At 35.1% G+C, this 15,625-nt stretch overlaps 2 protein-coding genes across 2 annotated transcripts; one reads left to right on the top strand and one right to left on the bottom strand.

The window, feature by feature from the left end:
* Positions 1-3,925: 3,925 nt before the first annotated feature.
* LOC147396616 (WRKY transcription factor SUSIBA2-like) lies at positions 3,926-10,286 on the top strand. The gene is given in 6 exon segments (XM_086451573.1): positions 3,926-4,539; positions 5,513-5,695; positions 7,149-7,800; positions 7,803-8,013; positions 8,135-8,293; positions 9,443-10,286. Coding segments are annotated over 6 exon segments (2,199 nt in total). The 5' UTR covers positions 3,926-4,257; the 3' UTR covers positions 10,155-10,286.
* A 1,332-nt stretch (positions 10,287-11,618) lies between these two features.
* EMB1692 (Ubiquitin carboxyl-terminal hydrolase family protein) lies at positions 11,619-13,870 on the bottom strand. The gene is given in 3 exon segments (XM_086451574.1): positions 11,619-12,039; positions 12,274-13,105; positions 13,108-13,870. Coding segments are annotated over 2 exon segments (1,437 nt in total). The 5' UTR covers positions 13,825-13,870; the 3' UTR covers positions 11,619-12,039; positions 12,274-12,385.
* Positions 13,871-15,625: the final 1,755 nt, after the last annotated feature.

Below are 15,625 nucleotides of genomic sequence, written 5' to 3'. Positions count from 1 at the left end.
GAACCAGTTTCTTAACTAACGTCAGGAGACATCCCATTTTACAACACGTGGCCTTTTTCTTCGTATGAATATATGATCCACGTGTCATAAAATGAGGTACCACCTGACCTTGATTAGGAACGGCACACCTGACTGGATACTTGCTCTTAAGGGAATATGAGGGTGTCTTTATCATACTTTCTGATAAATATGTCTTTATCGTAGTCGAACTGAACTTCCACGCTACATGACAAAATAAAGGTCAAATTTCTATGTTGGGCACGTGAGGCATAAATACTAAGAAAGTAAGAATCTCTTCTCTCCATTAAAGAAACTTATTGGATTGGAGTACAGATTTCGAAGGATTCCCAATAAAAATCTGAGCCTAAAGAAAAGTGCTTGTGGATCTCTAGAAAGTTATTACTACTGATCTCTAGGAACGAACGTTGTAGTGTTTTTACTCTTATCTCAACGGTCTTTGTAGTTTGTAATAGAGTACCTCAAACTTCGTTTGTGTTTTTTGTGTCAAACAGATGGTTGGGATGAAAGAAACATCTAATTATAAATTAGGGAAAATGTCTGAAAAAGGCTAGTTTATTGGAACTTTGTACCTAAAGATCCTCTTACAAAGAAAACGGACTCTCTCAAAGACCCATCAAAGCATTATTTTACATAATTCCTCAACTACCCTTTTGACAACACCTTTCACATTTGAGTGATTATTGGAGGTACCCATAAATTTTAAAATTAATTAAAAACCCCTTGACCTTGATCTTCTCTTATAGATTAAAGAAAAATGATTTAATGACAAAAGAGCCTTTAACAACGATGATATTGATGGGATGATCATCATCATCCAACTGATTTGGAATGTGTAGGTACACCGATGTAAGGTCTAAAATAGTTAGAGCACATCAAATCGTATCAACTTGAAAATCCAAAGTGGACGCTAATGAGTCAAATAAAATTATATTAATTTTATGAAAATTAAAATATAGTTTTAACATTTAAAATATATTTTTTTCTCCATAAAAAATATTACAAATAACCAAATAACTAGATCAAAATTTTGACCTTATTAAGTGCATTTTTTTAGTTGACTCGTCAATTTGATTCCACTGAGTTTGGGCCCAAGTCACTACAAATTCTAATTGAGTTGAATCGAACAACCAAGTTCTATAGATCACTATCAACTAGATTGGATTTTATAATGATTCAGCACAAAACTCAGTGGAACCAAAGTTATGAGTTAACCTAGTTGAGTCAACTAAAAAATGTTCCGAGTAACTTCAAAAACTTAATTGGATTATTTGGTTTATAAAATGATTTTTGTGGAGAACAAAATTTTTTATTTTATTGATTATAATTTTTTTAAATATTAATATAATTTTATTCAACTCACAAGTTTCCAAGTTAATTCAATTCAATGGAGATTTGAGTCCAATTTTAAAATAATGTTTTAAATATTTAAAATTACTTTTAAATAGTTAATATATTTAATATATGTTTAAAGGATTCTAAATATTTTAGATCTTACATCGGTCTACCTATGAGAGTTAGATGACAAGTTTTGGGAAGAAAAAATAATAAATTTTAAATGTTACTAATCCCATACCTAGATCAAATATTTTCTAGACTTGAATCCTACTTGGTTCCTATTAGCTAAATCATATTTGAACCATTTTGCTTTCACTAATCCCATATTTGGATCCATCCCAACCGAATTATTGATCCAGATCGGATAATTTAAAACCATTCGACATTTTTTTTTTTTGCTATAATTTATTTTCTATTTGTTATACTATTCTATTTTACTATTATAATTTTTCTTTTTTAAAATAAGAATTCATGTTATATTAAAATAGTAGAAAAAAAAATATTTTTGAAAACATAAGAATATAATTTTCAAAGCCATATATCATTCGGATCTAGGCGGATATAAGAATGGATCCATATCCAACCCAAATCTGACTTGAGTCAAGGGACATCAACTCATAGTTGACCCTTATTTTTTATTTGCATATACTCCAAGGAACAAAACCCACTAAATTCGGATCACTCGATTTTCAAATAAAATTTGACCCATATCATGCCTAACTCTAAATCCACTCGTGATATAAAAACTCGTAGAATTTAAGTTGGCACCTTCTATGACATAAGGATTACAAAGAAGAAGAGCTCGATAGTATCACCAGGAATATAAAATGAGATAATTTTTTAAAGTAGAATTTTTTTTGTCAATTATCCATTTTAATTATGAAAATAGTAAATTACTATTTTCGGAATTAAAAACTTTTGATTAAAGTGAGAACATATTTCTATTTTATAAAATAGTAAATATTTTCTGTTTTAATTTCAATAACCAGTTTAAAAAAGTCTGCTTTTTATAAAATGGTAAATTTGTTCCCCACTTTAATCAAAATGTATTAATTTTGAAAACAAAAATTCATTATTTTCGGAATTAAAATGAATAGTTTACTATTTTGCAAACATGTTTTGGTTATAAAACAGACTCTATAAAATGTTATGGAGAGATGCAAATATCATGTTTCATCATCATAAAAATTTGATGTCCTACTCTTAGAAATTTATAATGGCACATCCAATCAGGCCCACAATCAAATGGCATCGACCTTTAAAACAATAATTTGATCATTGACTTATATAAGTTAGAATTGTGTACCAAAAAAAAAAAAGCAATGAATGATACCGTGAAACTATCAAATCTAGTGACCATAGGTCACCAACTAATTTGAATTTTTGTGTATTAAGTAAGCCCACCAAAAGATCTAATTTATAAGAATTTTTTTGATAAGTGAGTATCCCTATAGACAATGGATCAGCCCGTATCTAAGCTTTGCTTAGTCCATAGACCATGGTCTTGTCCAAGGACTAATCCTGGAGCACGTGCAACACTAACACATCACACGCACTAGGTAAGTGATGGTACGCCCTCGTGAGTGGCCCTTGAGAAATTAATGCTCATAGTGGGTATCGAACTCACAACCTATGAACATTAATCGCTTATCGATCTGAAATAATTTATAGGATTAGTTGGGCCAAAAAGTATTTCCAAAGGCACTGTATTGGGTGACATCAAACATTGTGTATTAAGGAAAACAACAAATTTGTGCCACTAGAAATATTTCATCTTCACTTTGGTGGTGAATCAAAAACTTTGGAATAAGCTTTTAGTGTTGATTGCTATTATTATAATGATTTACACTTAGGTTTGAAATTTTTTCATGGAAGTCTACTTTTTCAATGGTGATAAAAGTAAACAAATGCAATGATCGATTAGATTAATTTCCAGAGTCGAAATCCACCAATTATCGATTCCCATTCAAGAACAAAGTGAGCCCAATTAGATCACTTGGAGCATTCTTTAGATCACATTGAATTAATATACTAGAAACATTAGAGAATCTAATTACAATGTTGATCTCGTTTGCATCAAGATCGAATTTGATTTCATCGTACGATAGATTTCAGTGTTTCCATGCCCAAGTTTACGGCAATTATGCCTCATCACTTTGCCACCCAAAATTTTGTTAATTATTCACGAATTATCCGCGAAGAACCATTGGATACTGAAATTAGTTTAGTTAAAATGTAAACTGTTAAAGATCCGAATGGAGCTCATAGTATAACTTAATTTGTGCAACAAAGTATGTTAGGTGGCATGAATTAGTTGTTATATATGAACACCAAAGGGATAGGATTCACACGTGCCAACAGTTAGTTGCTTACTCCATAACATTAACATGCAGTGGTTGAGAGGTGGAAGGGAGTCTCAATCCCCCCCAATGTGCACGTGTGAAAACTTTAGTAGAAACAAACCTCCATTTCACGCTTTTGCGGCCACGTTAGTGGTGTGAGACTGTCAAACTGTTAAACGATGCCATTAGGAGTTTGTGTCAAACGTCTCTGATACATCCTCTCTCTCTCTCTCTCTGTCTTTTTTTCACCTTTTTCAGTTTCGATTCTCGAAGGACGAAACATCTCTCTCTCTCTCTCTCTCTCTGTGAGAACTTCAAATCTTCTTCGAATTTCTGCATTTCGAGCTGGAATTCGAGCCGTTTTCTAGTAATTTATGTTTCGAATCTTGGATCGGTAGTTTTGTATTTCTTCCATGAAGATTTTACCATTTCCGAAGATCAAACTCAAAACCCTAGGTTTGGGAATCTGTTTCTTTGACAGAGAACTCAGGTTTGAGCTTTAATGGAAGATTTGATGGTACTACTACCTGTATAGATTTTGGAGCTGTTTTTGACTCCAATGGAAGAAACAGAAGAAAGTGGTGGTGGGACAATTGGTTTGGATGCCCCAATTGAGATTTCTAGGGATTGGAAGCCTCCATCAATGTGTATTAATGGAGGCAGTATTGCTGAGAGAAGGGCTGCGAGGTGCGGATTCAATGCCCCAAGGATCAATACAGCTCGGTTTAGATCCATTAGTCCGTTGTCGTCGCCATCGGTTCATTCACCTTATCTCACGATACCGTCGGGTATAAGTCCCACAACATTGCTTGATTCCCCTGTTATGCTTCCAAATTCTCAGGTAATCTAACAAGATAGTTTTTATTTTTTTTATTTCAAGTTTCTGACTGGGAATAGATTTGATAGTTTCAATTGTTTTTTTGTTTTTTTTGTTTAGAAAGTTTCTTTTTATCAATTCGGTTAATTTTTGTTGGTTTTTGCTATTTCTATGTGATTTGTTATGAAAATTTAATGTCAACTTTGAATATTGGATTGATCCCAGAAATAATCTGAGGTTTTGAAATGTGTTTCATTTTTTTTTTAATTAGCAGAACGATTTTTTTTTTTTTCTGGTGATATATCAAGGTAATGAGTAGTGTCACATATAAAAAACAGAATGACAAAATACCAATGGATGATAATTGTAATATATTAATGATTCTCATAATTAATTCAAAAATCCTATAATTTGACGAATAAATTTGAAGGTACAAGTGGATGGTGGATCCGAAAAACCATTGCTAGGTTATTCTGTGTGGGCATCACATTGAACTCATGGATTTTTGTAATTGCCCCGTGTTGATTCAGTAAAACGGAATTAGTAGTCTCGTTATGCAACACGACTGACCTCGTTCATTACACCACTCGTACGTTACACAAAGATAAATAGATGGCTATAGGAATATTATTAATCAATCAAGAGTCTCCTTAATGGGTCTTATGTGTGCTGGGACAAATCTAAATAAGTGTCAAGAATAATGTTGAATACCCTCATTCCCGAGGATCTCCTATTCTTAGTTTTGAGCATCATGATCCAATTTACTTTTATTATCACTGACCACGTTTATATGGATATGTTGAAACATGGAACTTCAGCTCTATTCTGCTGTAATTTTTTCAAACTATGTGTAGGATTTCTCTCGTTTCATGTGGTTTTGTTACTTGTTAAAATGTTTGAGTTAGTGAAACTTTTGAACTTGAGATATCCTTCTTCAACTGAGTCCAGATCAAGTTCTCTTTCTGTTTCCACTTAACATGGCCATTATTTCTCATAGGCACAACCATCTCCAACAACTGGAACTTTTCCATTGCCCTCTCTGATTCATGGGAGCACAATGCCAATTTCTTCAATTTCTAATTCAGAAAAAGACAAGGGCGAGGATGCTGATTCCCCATTCATGTTCAAGCCTCATTTGGATGCTTTTTCTTTGCAATGCCTTTCCGGTGCAGAAAATAAGGTACTAGTCCCCCGCCCCCCCTTCCCTTTTTGTACCCTTAGAGTATGTTCGCTGTGTGCTGTTTTTTCTGTTGGAGAAGTGTGAAGTGGATTTGATTTTTCGTTCTCCTAAGCCAGGTTAGCTTTATGTATGATTTTTGCAATTGTGGTTTATTAGTTCTTATAAGGTTCATACTTAACCTTTTGGATCAAGCTTTGCAGTGTTCATAAAATTAGCTTTTTGTACTCCATTTTATCGATCCTGTATTTTAAACAGTAAAGTCCATTCGAGAATGTGAAGCCATCCTTCCTTCAACGTTTGTTGATGTTCAGTCCATTACTAACTGTAACCTATAAATCCAAACTATATGGTATCAAAACAAAAACTGGTGGAAGTAGAACCCTTAACAACCCATGTAGTCATCACGTGAGGTTGAACACCATATTATTGGTGTATCCAGAATCACATGCACCTTTTGGAAGTGGCTTAAGTATCTCTACTATTTATAGTACCAAGAGTAAAACAATAATACATACTTGGGATGTTTTCAGCATTTGAATACTCCTTAGTTCCTTCTGTTTTATGTTGTACACAAGTTTTTTGCGTATTATCAAATATTTGCACCAAATAAAGGCATCTTTAGATCAAGCAAGTGTTCGTAAGAGTCATCTCATTCAATGTTTTCAGACGTTAAGGTGTGAGGCAAGGCACTTATTTAGCCAATGCCTCAAGGCGTGAGCCTCACTCAAAAGGCATAAAGTATAAGCCTCACATTGATGACATTTTTAAATAAATAATATAACATTTAGGTAACTAATATTAAATAATTGAAAAATTAGAATAGCCACATATTTCCAAATGTCAAATCTATAATCAAATTCTAAGTTTTAATCCATATATATATTTGAATAGTTGGAAGTTTCTAGTAAATAATTATTTTATGTTCATTTCAAAAATAATTAAATATTATTATTTTTTCAATAACTTCCTCCATATAATATTAAATGCTATAAAAAAATTGTGAATTAAATCACCTCAATGATTTTCTTTGCATATAAATTTATTTCCAAGTGTTACAATTATGTTGCATGCCAACAACAACAAAGAAATAGAGTATTGAAGAAATTTATAAAATTTTGCTTAGTTAGTAGTTAGTAAAAGAAGAAGTAACGAAAAGAAAAAGAGGAGATAAAAATATTATTTAAATAAAAAAAAAATTAATGTGAGGAGTGACCACTTGAGCCTCGGCCAAAAGATGTGAGCCTCATTGTGAAACATTGCTTTTTTGTGAACCTTTTGGTTTAAAGCCTAAGCCTTAGGTGTTTTCATGTTTCAACCTTATGCCTTAGGGCATTTGTAATGAGTCTTATCCCGAGGTGCGCCTCGAAGCGTAAGCCTCACAAGCCTCCAAAAACATTGATCTGATTAGTGTGTTCAATTTGATGAGGTTTCTTCTCTTTCCAATGAGGCTCAGGATATGGGGATGGATAATGTCAACCATCAAGTTCTCGTTCCAGTGCAACCACAAGTTGATTTCGAGTGTCAAGCAGGGTTTTTGAATCAAAAAGTGATAAAGAATTCTCCCTCTGATATAGAAGTATCCAACGGTATGATTGTTAATTCAAAGTGCATTGCTTTGCAAACACTGGATTCTGGTTTTGCCAGCGATCAAGCACCTCAACATGAGGAGCAGTTGCACGTAGAGGATACTACAGGCTCACAACAGCTTTTGGAAGGGGACCAGAGAGAGGCATATCTACCCATGGCAATAGGTAAACCATCAGAAGACGGATATAATTGGAGAAAATACGGCCAAAAACAGGTAAAAGGAAGTGAATTTCCTCGGAGCTACTACAAATGCACTCATCCAAATTGTCAGGTGAAGAAAAAGATAGAGCGTTCACATGATGGTCAGATAACTGAAATTATTTATAAGGGTGCTCATAATCATCCAAAGCCTCAGCCTAGTCGACGATCGGCACTTGGATCAGCATTCCCTTTTAATGAGATTTCAGAGACTGGTGAGGGCTCTGGATCTTATGTCAACAAATTTCAAGGAGGATATAATTGGAGAAGTACTCTACAGGGTTCTAAGGATATTAAAGTTAGCTCAGATTGGGTAGCTGATGGTTGGAAAGAACATCGTCTACATCTGTTTTAACTGAGCATTCTGATCCATTATCAACTGCGCAAGGGAAACACTTAGATATACTTGAATCTGCTGATACTCCAGAGCTTTCATCTACACTTGCTAGTCATAATGAAGATGAAGATAGGGCCACACAGGGAAGTATATCACTTGGTGAAGATGATGATGATGAGTCAGAGTCAAAAAGAAGGTACTTTTCTATAATGGAGTTTTTAATATTTGTCATATATTCTTTTTAATCATTTAGTGTTTCCTAATTGTCAGTAATGTTATTAGAAAGACTGTAGTTAAATTTCAAATTATTATTGCAGGAAGAGAGATTGCGGTTTGATTGAAACAAATTTGGTATCCAGAGCTGCTCGTGAACCGAGAGTTGTTGTCCAAACAGACAGTGAAGTGGACATACTTGATGACGGATACCGCTGGCGCAAGTACGGGCAAAAAGTGGTCAAAGGGAATCCAAATCCTAGGTAACTTTGTTTGTGAGTCATTTTTTATCGGTTAAAGCCATATTATTAAAAGAAGAAAAAAATGCCAATGAAGCTCCAAATTATAAACAAAATCCCCAAATTAAATTCTTGAAGAATTGCAATCCAAGAACCTTGCAATAACTGTTTTGTGCTTTCAGCTTCACTACTTTCCTACAGTTCCGTCATAATTTTTGTGCAATGCTATTTAACGAGAACAAACCACGGCTGCATACTGTTTTCTATCTCCCTTGGAACATTGAAGCTTTGTTTAACTTCTTCTGTATAGCTCACTATGTTTTTCTGTAAGTAAAATATATCATTGAAGGCAACAAAGAAGCAGAACAAAAGGAGGTCATGCAGACCTAATTGTGATAAAAACACAAAAAGCTAAAACAAAACGGTTCAAACTCAAAATCCTCAAAATAAAAAACTTTCAACACATTGTATCCTAGCGGTTTCCCCTCCATATTTGATTCTTTGTAATGGTTACAGGCTTTCCACCTCACCAAACTTAATAGAAATGCCAGGAACAACAATCGGGATCTGGATTCACTAATACAAATACATCGTGAACCCAAATAACAATAAAGAAACAAATAGATTGGTGGAAAGATATGGACTTTATGCTGCAATGAGTGGGTTGGGGTTTATATAGAAAAATTGTGAAATTAAGGCAACAAAGATGGGTACATGAATTACTAAAATTTTGGAAAAGTATTACATCTTGTCAAATCTATCTATTAATAATAACTCTCCTTCGGTTTTCCTGACATATACATCGAGCCAAATATAAACATTAAAGTCTCTCCTTTCTACTAGACATCATCAAATACTTATATATTTGTTAAGTCCTTTTTTGTTTTATTTGTAAGATGGAATAGGGTGTGTAATCTGGAGGAGAAGTAGTTTGTCGCATTGGGCTTCTTAGGTTTGGTGGTTGTCCTTGTTGTACTTCTTTCTTTCCTTTGGCTTGGTCATCTCGGCCTCGTTTTTTAATAAAATATCTTTACATATTAAAAAAAAAAAACCCTCAATTCTTTGAAGAGCTTACACAAAAGGAAAATGAGAGCTAAGATATTTATGATAGCTTCATTTCCTCCCTTTTCCATCAATGTGTTTTCACCATTCTCATATTTGTTGGTTTTACAGGAGCTACTACAAATGCACGAGTGCTGGATGCTCTGTGAGAAAGCATGTGGAAAGAGCCTCACATGATTTGAAATATGTGATCACCACGTATGAGGGAAAACACAACCATGAAGTACCAGCAGCCAGAAACAGTAGTCATGTCAACTCAACTAATGGAAATGTACTTCCATCCACCACAAATGCTCAAGCCACCCTCAATTTACCGAGAAACACCAATGTCCCAAAACCCGAACCACAAGTTCAAGATTTTGTACCTCATTTTGAGCGAAAACCTAACCTCAGTAATGACTTCTTTAAACCCATTAATCTAGGTGAGCTTGCTAGTGATATGAAGTTTGGGGCTATGAAGCTTCCACCCTTTCAGACTGCCATGCCTTCTTTTGGTGGATTCAATGCTAACCACAGCGAAGCTCTTCAATCAGCTTCTATTGCTCATATTGCTTCCGAATTCCCAATTACATTGCCAATGAATCTTCCCCTCTCAACAAACCTGGCAATGTCGGGTTTTAATTTTAATAGCATCGGAAAGCGTGTTTGTCCTACTCAGACTTACCTTGGGGAACAGCAACCTAAGGAAGCTGATATGAGGTTCCTCAGGCCTAAACAGGAGCTGAAGGATGAAACTGTTTTTGAGACCCTTCTGCCTATTGATCATCTTGCTGGTGCGTCATCGTCTGTATATCACCAGATTATGAGAGGTTTTCCATTATAGTTATTTGTTTGAATCTTAAAGTGGAGGTTTTTGATGGTTGTGATTATAAAAATGCATCTTGTCAAGTTGCGAAAACATGATGCATACAGCATTTATGTTTATTCTTTATTATTATTATTATTATTATGTGTATGTGCGCGCGAGCTACAAAGTACATTGGAATTGGATTTCAAATTCAAATTCAAACTGGGATTACGTATCCATGGAACTGCTCATAATTTAATTGTGGTGTACACCTGTCAAAATAAAATTGTGGTGTACAATCTCAACAGGATAACTGTTCACTTGGGGTCGTTAGAATTTTTTTATTGAAGCACTAGTTAAACAAGCTATACGAGAAAATATTTAAAGAAAAAAACGAAATAATTAATAAACCCACATCAGTACTAGATTTGAACTTATGATCACTATTCTACTGAAACAGTAAGAGTCATGATGAATGCATGCAGTTTTTGGTACGTGTCTGGTGTGGCAAGGGCAAATGAGCCCACCACTACATGGTGATGGGATGAAATCCAAAGCCAATCTAAATCCTATTCGAGAACCAACATCAAAGTAAACAACCACTTCTGTGGACCGAGGGTGACCTCCTAACCTCAATAGGAAGCACATGTAATCGTGGACAGACAATAACAACAAAGCGCATGAACTGACAAGAATGCCACATTGCAGGATTTTGTACATGCGTCCAAAGAGGCCAATCTCCATAATTACTAACACCTACATCCGACACATGTCTTGACATACATAGAGGTAACATAATCGAGACATAAGGTCAGTTCAAAAAGACAAATCTCCATAATGACCACCATCCACATCCAACACATGCCTTGACATGAATAGAGGCAACATAACCGAAACATAGGGTCAGATCACATGAGACATGACCAAAAAAGGAACATAAGGATGAAGCTGTTTTTGGGACATGTACTCCCATTGATCATCTTGTGGATGTATCATCATCACTATATTTTACCAGATCATGGGAGGTTTCCATGTACTTTTTCTTTGAATCTTAAGGTTTTTTTGGTGATAGTGATTATAAAAAGCATCTTTGCCAAGTTGCAAAACATCATGTGTTTGTGGTGTGTGTGTTGTGTGTGTGTGTGTGTGCATGTGTGCGCGCAGAGCTACAAAGTTCATTGGAATTCAAATAACAACTAGGATTGTACTCCGTAGAACTGCTCATGATCTATGTCTGTGAGGGCATTTAACAGAAAAGTGTAGATTGGTCTTCTCCTTTAATTTACTGAACCAGAATCCATAAGCAAGGTTTCTAAACCCTCTGCTTGCAGGTCTTCCAAGTTTCTGCAGATTTTCCAAGCTTGCTTTTACAAGTTTCAATCTTGTGGCCTCTTACATAGACAACACAACTTTTCACTTGGGTTGGCTAGAAGTTGCAATCTTGTAACCTCTAACATATTGTTTTAAAAACAATATGGGAAATAATTAAAGAAAAAAAAATTCAAAACACCCACATCTTATTGTTTTAGATTTAAACTTATTATCAGTATTCTACTAAAACAGTAAAAATATTCCACAAAATAATATAAGCACAATGTTCTTTTCTGTTTCCCTCCTGAGCGAAAGGTCACGACTACACAGGTCAGTTATTTTCAGAGCCCAATGGAAAAACTCCTCAAAAAGGACATCCATAAGTCAAAAATCATTTGGTAACACCAAGCGACGAGACCAGTACACTTGAAGACGACGTGAAATCCCAAAACGATTGAAATCCAGTTATGAGAACCAAGATTATAGTAGACAACCACCACTTTATGTGAACGGAGGGCATCATCTTGATGTCAACAGGAAGCACATGTAATCATGGAAAGACAATGAAGATGAAGCGCATGAACCAACAAGATTGCCAAGTTGTAGGACTCTGCACATGTGTTCAGAAAGATCAACCTAAATAACGACAAACAACAAACACGTGCCATGACATACATAAAAGAAATATAACCCAAGACATGACATCAGACTATATGACATGGATTAGAAAAACGACGCAACCAGTTAATTGAATGACCAGGGACCTCAAAAAATCTATAAATACACCATTTACCACAAAATTTTCCTTTATCAAAACATAAACTCTACTAAATCTAAAACTTACTTGATCGTCAGAGTATTTGCAAGAGAAAGCACAAGATAGGAAATCGGGTGTGATATTGGAGAAGCCCAAATAATTTTACAGCATGTACATTGTTTTCTTGTCTGCAAATTCTTCACCAAGGGTCCAATAATCCTTCTCTACCTTCCCCATCAATAGAAGCAGCTTCAACAGTCCAAAACTCCCCATTTGACCCATCACCCAACACTATCTCACCAATATCATCATCTTCAACACCATAATCTTCCCACTCATCTTCCTCAAACAAATCCTCAAAACCATCATCTTCATCTGCACCATCATCATAACTAACATCATTATCATTATCATCATCAACAACGTCACCATTCTCTCTCCTCTCTCTCCTCAGCTTCTTTCCCTCCCAAACTAACTTCATCAACCTCTCCTTAGCCATCATCTCATCCTTCTTCAATAACATACCCTTATCATCATACCCTTCAACCAAGAACACAGAATCTCTTTGTCCCTTCAAACTCACATAAAACAACTCTGGGTGTCTCACCAACATCCCTCTTAACTTATTCGGAAGCCCGAATTCTTTCCTAAAATGAGTCAAATGATCGATCAAAGTCCTCTTCTCTACCATCATCCCCAACACCTCTCTCACCACTGCACAACCCCTCTTCTCCGCCTCAATTGACACCGATGAAAATGGAAACTCACCTGTTACTGGCCAATAAGGTGACACCTCCTCCAATTCCCCAAACTTAATCAAAAAATCCCTATGCCTCCTCTTCAAATTTACACCTTTTCTCAATCTCAAATGCTTGAATTTCAATGGTCTCTCCACAATCAAATCAAGAGACGGACCAATCAATTGGGTAAAGGCAAAGCAAGCTCGGGATCCCACGAAACGAGCTCAAGGGCTCGGCCGTAAGAGGTTTCAACGGTCTTGAAGCGATCTGGGTAGTCGTTACATAGGCGGGAACGGAAATTGGGAGGAAGCCCAAGGTCCGGTGCGAGGTGAACGAGCTTCGATAAGAGGAGACGACGATGAGAGGAGAGCATGAGAAGCTTTTGGAGTTTAATGGCTAAAGAAACAGAGATTTTGGATTTGAGATTTAATTCTTCTGTAGATAGAGATGTAGCTTCAGGGGTGAGACCCACACAGAGTTGGTCTTGATGTGGTGAGAGAGAAGAAGGAGGATATGGGATTGTGAAGAGTTGGAAGATTAAAGGGTATCTATGGATCATAGAGAGAAGAGATTTGGGTTTAGGGAGAGAGAGGTAAGAGCGACATTTGGAGAGAATGTGGAGTGGTATGTAGTGTTTGGGTTTAGAGAGTAAGAGTGTTTGAAGTTTTTGAACAAATCTGATTTTGTTTTGCTTTACTATATGTTTGTCTAGAGAAGGGTTTTTGATAATTTTAATGGAAGAAGAGATGGAGATGGAGATGGAGATTGGGAGGTATCTGGTTTTGGAGATTGGTTTGAGAGATGAAGGAGTGGGAGGAAGGAAGTTGGAGTGGTGCAGGTTGAGGTGAAGAGAGGTGTTGGTGTTGGTTTTGGTGGGCTGAGTTTGAAGCAAAGCCATTCTTCCTCAACTGCAGAACGATGACTCTTGTGTATCTCAATTCTCAAACTTGGCCCATTTTAAGAAACCAAATTTGAGACTATCAAAATCTGGTTCGAACCGTCCGAGTCAACCCCTAAACCAGTTCAATCCAATTCATGGTTTTAAAACTCGGTATTTCGTCTCATCTCGTTCTCCACTAATACCATGTTAACTCGTTTATGTCATCTCATTCAAATGAGATAAACTATTTAAGTCGATTTCTAATTATTTATTAATATAAATATATATTATAAATAATCATAATTTTTATAAAATAGAGATTAGGAGATGTTTAACCACAAGTCAAATTTTTATATGGATATATTTAAATTATAGAATATTAGTTATTATAACAAAAAAATAAAATTATAGACATCTAATTGACTCGGATGATATTTTTAAAATATCAACTCAGTCATCTCTGTTATCAAATGAGACAGTATGCTGGTTGATTCACATTGAAAAATTGTCTTTTCTTGAAAGATATCAAGATGAATCAAGAGTTATCTCGGTTTAATTTGGATAGGATTTGAAACCATGATCCGATTGGCCACCTACAAGGATTTATCATTTCTTGCCTGATATGTGTGATTTGTGGGGTATTGCACGTGCTAAAGGGGTTTGAGAGAGATATGGTATATTAACAAGTCAGTTGCCTCACCCCTACTAGTTGGTCCCATAGTCAGTAATTTGATGTATGACAAAAAATTGTTACATGATTAATTTGAGTATGATTCAGAATATACATTTGGTAGTTCGTTTAAAAATTCGAAGAATAACAAAAATGTGATACAAGAATGGTTCAAATATAATTCAACTTCAATACTCTAAAAAAAATTTTAAAAATTCGTGGGTAAACATATTAAAATTTCTATAGTACTATATTCAAATATTTAGAAAATTCCCATATTTTTTTAGTTTTATTATTTTTATAACGTATTTTTCAAAATCACCATCAGTACCCTTCATCATTGAACTCATCCTCGATAAATTAAGAACATATGATATTTTTATGCATGCTTAAGCCTTATTACAAATCAATAACAGTTGGATACCTTTACAAATATTCCATTTTAATATTTATGCTAAACAAAAGCATATGGAGGCCCTAAAGAGAGCTAAACATTATGTCAAATATTTTTCAATATATGGGTTAGAAATTTTAGAATAGGCTGATTTTTTTTATAAGGTTCATCTCTATGATGAGGAGTTCATCCTCACAATAAATCAGCCCATTCTGGATTCTACCCTCAATTTACAAGTTGAAGAACCGTGAACCATCAATTATTGTAAACTACTTTTACGGGGTTAGAAGATTCATAATGGGGCTGATTCTTTTTTTTTGTGTGATGATGATCTCCTCAACATAGGTATCATACTCACAAAACATCAACCCATTCTGAAACTCATAACGTATATATTGAAAAATGTTTGGCTCTCACGTCCCTATATATATATATATATATATATATATATATATATATATATGGGTCTCGTTCGGCACCAAACATTTTGGCAAACATTTTGCCCAATCATTTTTGTCCTACATGGGTTAGAAGTTTTGGAATGGGTTGATTTTTGGTGAGGATGATCTTTACGGTGAGGAGATCATCCTCACAAAAAATCAGCTCATTCTAAAACTTCTAACCCCATGTTTACAAGTTGAAAAATTGTGGACCGTCCACTTTTTGTAAACCATTTTTGATGGGGTTAGAAGTTTTAGAATGGGCTGATTTTTTGGTGATGATGATCTCCTCACCGTAGAGATCATCCTCACCAA

Source organism: Akebia trifoliata, chromosome 8, assembly GCF_017979445.1.
Source record: "Akebia trifoliata isolate Shusen 1 chromosome 8, ASM1797944v1, whole genome shotgun sequence".
Classification (NCBI taxonomy): domain Eukaryota; kingdom Viridiplantae; phylum Streptophyta; class Magnoliopsida; order Ranunculales; family Lardizabalaceae; genus Akebia; species Akebia trifoliata.
Note: the sequence above shows the minus strand (reverse complement) of the source record. Positions and strands in the feature narration are given on the sequence as shown.